The 4,557-nt window shown below is 33.5% G+C and overlaps 1 protein-coding gene across 1 annotated transcript; it reads left to right on the top strand.

Annotated features, from left to right (window-relative positions):
* The first annotated feature begins 962 nt into the window (after positions 1-962).
* LOC102597828 (uncharacterized) lies at positions 963-1,778 on the top strand. Its single transcript, XM_006344910.2, has one exon. It carries the CDS (start codon positions 1,123-1,125, stop codon positions 1,684-1,686), a length of 564 nt encoding a protein of 187 aa, XP_006344972.1. The 5' UTR covers positions 963-1,122; the 3' UTR covers positions 1,687-1,778.
* The last annotated feature ends 2,779 nt before the right edge of the window (positions 1,779-4,557 follow it).

The following is a 4,557-nucleotide window of genomic DNA, read 5'->3' as shown; positions in this document are numbered from 1 at the left end:
CTTGATTTTTTAACCCTCGGATACATGTATTCAAAGGCCAAAATTGTTCGAGTTATTAATTAATACTCAATTACTCCTTTGATTAAGGAAAACAGTAATACACATCTATTTCAAAATTAATAAAACATGTATCTCGATCTTTTTTACCCGTTGGATACACGTATCTTGATTTTTAACCTTCGAATACATGCATTCAAAGGCCAAAATCTGCTAGAGTTCTTAATTAATACTCAATTACTCCTTTAAATAAGGATAACAGTTACACACATTTAATTAAAAAATAATAAAACACGTATCTCATTTTTTTAAACTATCAAATACATATATCTGACAAGTCATGATACATGTATCCAAATACCAAAATATGGTATATGAAGTAATATTTTAAACTAACATGAATCCTAGTAATTATGACCTAAACTATTGAAATTTGTGTAGTTTGCCCTAGACTTTTTCCCCAATTTTTTCAAAAAACTTATCCAAGAGACATTTTTTTATTATATATATGAGTTTAAGTCACAATTTTAACTAATGCATAATCTTCCCAAGTTTGGCCAACTTTGAACATGATCAACTTCCCATCTGTCCACATTATAAAGAAAATCAATACTCCGTTATTTTCTACATTTTCTTGTTCAAAACTAGCAAAAGTCAAGACATAAATGAGAGGTGATTTGTCCTTCTTGAATTATAATAATATTTTTTCCACGGATACTCATCAAAAATATTTACACAATCTTATTAAATAATTATATTTAATTTATAATTTTATATACTCCCTTCGTTTCTATTTATTTGTCCTAATAATTATTGAATTCTCCTCGATTATAATTTTTTCAATACTTTTTAAATATTTTAAATAGTTAATGCAATAACTGATTCAATAAAATATTCGAATCAAAAAATATAACTTTGTCTATCTATTAATTCCGCAAGGTGTTAGTGTCCATTTTATGTGTGTGACCATGAATTATTTGAAAATTCAAAACAAGAGTCCACCAAACTCCACTCCTTGCGCCATTGATCATGCATCAAATCAATCTTCTTCTTCATCTTCACTATATATAAATTGTATTAGGAGGAAAAATACAAGTGTAAGTTTCAGTCATTTTCTCTAAAAGAATGGAAATTGAAGCGGATGAATCATTTAAGCAGGCCGGAGTTATTCCGTTCAAATGGGAAATCCGACCCGGAGTACCCAAGATTCAACATTCACAACCACCATTAATCAAACAGGAAGTAGCCGAGAACAATCGGAGCCGTCCAATACCAGAAACCCCACGTAGGCTGAAACCTCCACCGGCGGCTGAATTCAATTTCCAACAACCAATTGAGGAGCCCCGAACCCGATCCTTCCGGTCAGCTCCACGGGCACGATCAGATAGGCATGTTTTAAATCTATTGACCCGACCCGCTATGGGAGTTGCCTCAGATTGGTGCTTCCCGTCTCCATTGCTGAAGCGAACAACGGAGAAGAATACGAAGAAGAAGAAGAGTCATAAGACTGGACCCGAACCCGAACCCGATTACTTGTCGGATCTAGAGACAGTTTCTCGATGGTCTGTATCTAGCCGGAAGTCAATTTCTCCTTTTCATGATTCACTTTCCTCTTCGTTTTCGTCACGTGAGTCGTCGCCTCGACGACCAGTGAGCGATACTGATTGGGTTGGATTTGCTCTGTTTTAGAACCAACACATTATCTCTACATTTCCTTCCTTAAAGTATTACTTCGTATCAGTTTACGCGACATAATTTGAATTCGAGAGTTAAACAATCTATATTTGATGAAATAATTGACCATTCTAGTAATACTTATAACGCTACATCATTAATGATTTGTGCTGAAAAAAAAATGGTTCAGCAGCGTCCATGGTTTTTTGAAATAGTTTAATCTTTAATTTCCATATATATGGTCAATAATTTTGGCTCCTGTTGGAAGACTCCAATAATTATATATATTCAATTCTTCTGATCTTCTTCATATGATCTCAATCCTATGTCATTCATGACCTAATCCAAGTTACAACAGACTCTGCATATTTTTTATTTTATGGAGTTGTTAAGTTTCTTTCTTTCTTTTAATATAGGTGAATTACAACATAATCTAAACCTAAATGGTATGTAGTTACAACGAGAGGAGGACATAAATGGTCCATAAACTATTGGAGTAGGTCTAAAATAATTTATAACTTTATATTTATCGTATTTAATCTTTTAACTATCCAAAATGTAATTAAGTTTGATCCCTTATCTATATACTTATCGTTTTTAGTCCCTTAACTATGCACCTACCGATTTTAGTCCTTTAAGTATTTAAAAACTTATAAGGTTTGGTCTATATCTATTTATATATATATATATATATAGGGATAAGAGTCTGAAAAATATCCCAACTTTGGTCGAATTTGCTGTTGCAATACTAAACTCTCATGAGGACCTATTACCTCCCTAGACTATTTAATACCGTATTTTAAACATATATATTTGTCCACGTGGACATAAAAAATAATGCAAAATTATAAATAGTAATGTGTCCACGTTGGCACATATATACCTTTAAAATACACTATTAAATAGTTCAGGGGTAAAAAATATGATATTAAATAGTCTAGGGAGGTAATAGGTCCTCATGAAAGTTTAGTATCGCATATATATATATATATATATATATATAAATAGCTTAGGCATATATATAAGCATATATTAACGAAATTCATGCATCTGTAAAATTAAATTTTTAACCCATTTTTTCAGTTATTTCATTGTTGCTAATGACTTGAATATGTTGTGTTCCCTTCTTTAGAGGTTAACGGTTCATAATCAACGTGAATTTTAATTTTATTTTTCAAAAAAAAAAAGATTTGATCTTGATAAATCTTTTCCATCATAAATCAATGCCAAATTTATGGAGAAGAAATACAACATTTACTACTAATTGAGTAAATTCTTAATGATAACAAGATTGCATATCCCATTATACAAGATTCAACAAAAGAAGCAACATAGAAGAAATTAGAAGAGCATAGTGTTCTTCCCTCTCCCATAATTTCCTAGACATGGAAACAGAAGGAGCTGGTTTACTTGCTACACTTCTTTCTTTAGGACAATGGTAGTTACACCTACTCGGACGTGTAACTCTGTAGACGCCAGTGGTTGTTAGCATATGAATATCTTTTCTATTGTCTTCCCCAAAAGACGAAACGTATCCTATAGCAGGCATAACATCCTCTGCAATTGATTCACAGTGGATTGGAGAATCACGCGCACACCTGTATGGGGTTTTTGAACTTGTAAAGCTTCTACTATGTTCAGGATTTTCAGTACTTGACCATATTCCATCTGGATATAAGTCTATGTATAAGTACCTAAAAAGTTTTGATTCAAAATCAGGTTGAGCTAATGAAACAGTACACACAACTATAGAGTTTCAAGTTTTTTAGCAAAGAAAAAAGAGATGCAAACCTTCCATACAGACAAGGATCAGTTTGAGATCTATAGAAGTATCCACCAATTATGGACGCGGAACCAATTGTCTTGTAAGTTTCAGGGTGGTTGTATCCCATGACCGGGAATATGAGACTGTTGGAGCTAGAATTAGAAGTGCTTCCTTCTCGGGCATTTGCTGGTTTGAAGAGATAAGGGCCTTCGTAGACGGGCCATCCATAGTTTCCACCTTTTGTTATCATATCTATCTCTTCATACATGTCCTATAAGTTTCATGAAAGGATAAGTATCTTTAATAATGTATTCCAAGAGACTTAACATATGTCCTGTTTTTGCTTTTGAACTTATCAAGATTTCCCTTAAGCTAATAACAACTCAATGACTATGCTTACTGTTTTGCCTAAAATATAGTTAAGTTCCAAACCTGTCCAGAATCTCCACACATGAAGTAGGAAGGCCTTTCTGAATCGAAACTACAACGCCATGGATTTCTAAGACCTAAAGCCCAAATTTCAGGTGCTAATTGCTTGTCATTGTTGTACGGATTACCTCTTGGTATGGAGTAATTTCCCCAAAGCCCTCGATCATGCACTTCGTTTCCTGTCAGTAATTAAATGAGAAAATTGCAGAGTTCAGATGTCATAGTCCAAAAAACATGCAGTCTCATCAATCAGTTTGTTTCCATGTATGTAGTGATTGCAAATGTTTAATTTCCTTGTTATGACTCAAGGCACAAAGGTTTACTCGAATAGGATAAGTTTGCCTAAACCTTTTTCTGGAAATTAAAAAGTAAATCATAAAACAAGTCTACACAATATATCAACATTTGATCAGCATACTTTGATCCACATCAATCCTCAAGATCTTTCCGAGCAATGATCTTTTGTTTTGTGCAAAATTGTAAGGGTCCCCGCGATGTGTACCACTACCAGTCATAACATACAGAAATCCATCTGCAGGGCCGAAAAGAATCTGTCCTCCATAAACTCCCCTATGTGGGAGTCCCATTGTAAATATCCTCCTCACTTCCAATGTCTTCGCACTTTCTACCTGTCATGACGATGATCAAAGTATGTAATCAAGAGAATTTCAATGAAGAAAAATTTCAAATTC

This window comes from Solanum tuberosum, unplaced genomic scaffold (assembly GCF_000226075.1).
Source record: "Solanum tuberosum cultivar DM 1-3 516 R44 unplaced genomic scaffold, SolTub_3.0 scf00062, whole genome shotgun sequence".
NCBI lineage: Eukaryota > Viridiplantae > Streptophyta > Magnoliopsida > Solanales > Solanaceae > Solanum > Solanum tuberosum.
The sequence above is the reverse complement of the archived record's forward strand: the minus strand, read 5'-3'. Positions and strand labels throughout refer to the sequence as shown.

Excerpts from the sequence above, each read along its gene's own strand:
- LOC102597828 (XM_006344910.2), top strand. The coding sequence starts at position 1,123 with ATGGAAATTGAAGCGGATGAATCATTTAAGCAGGCCGGAGTTATTCCG.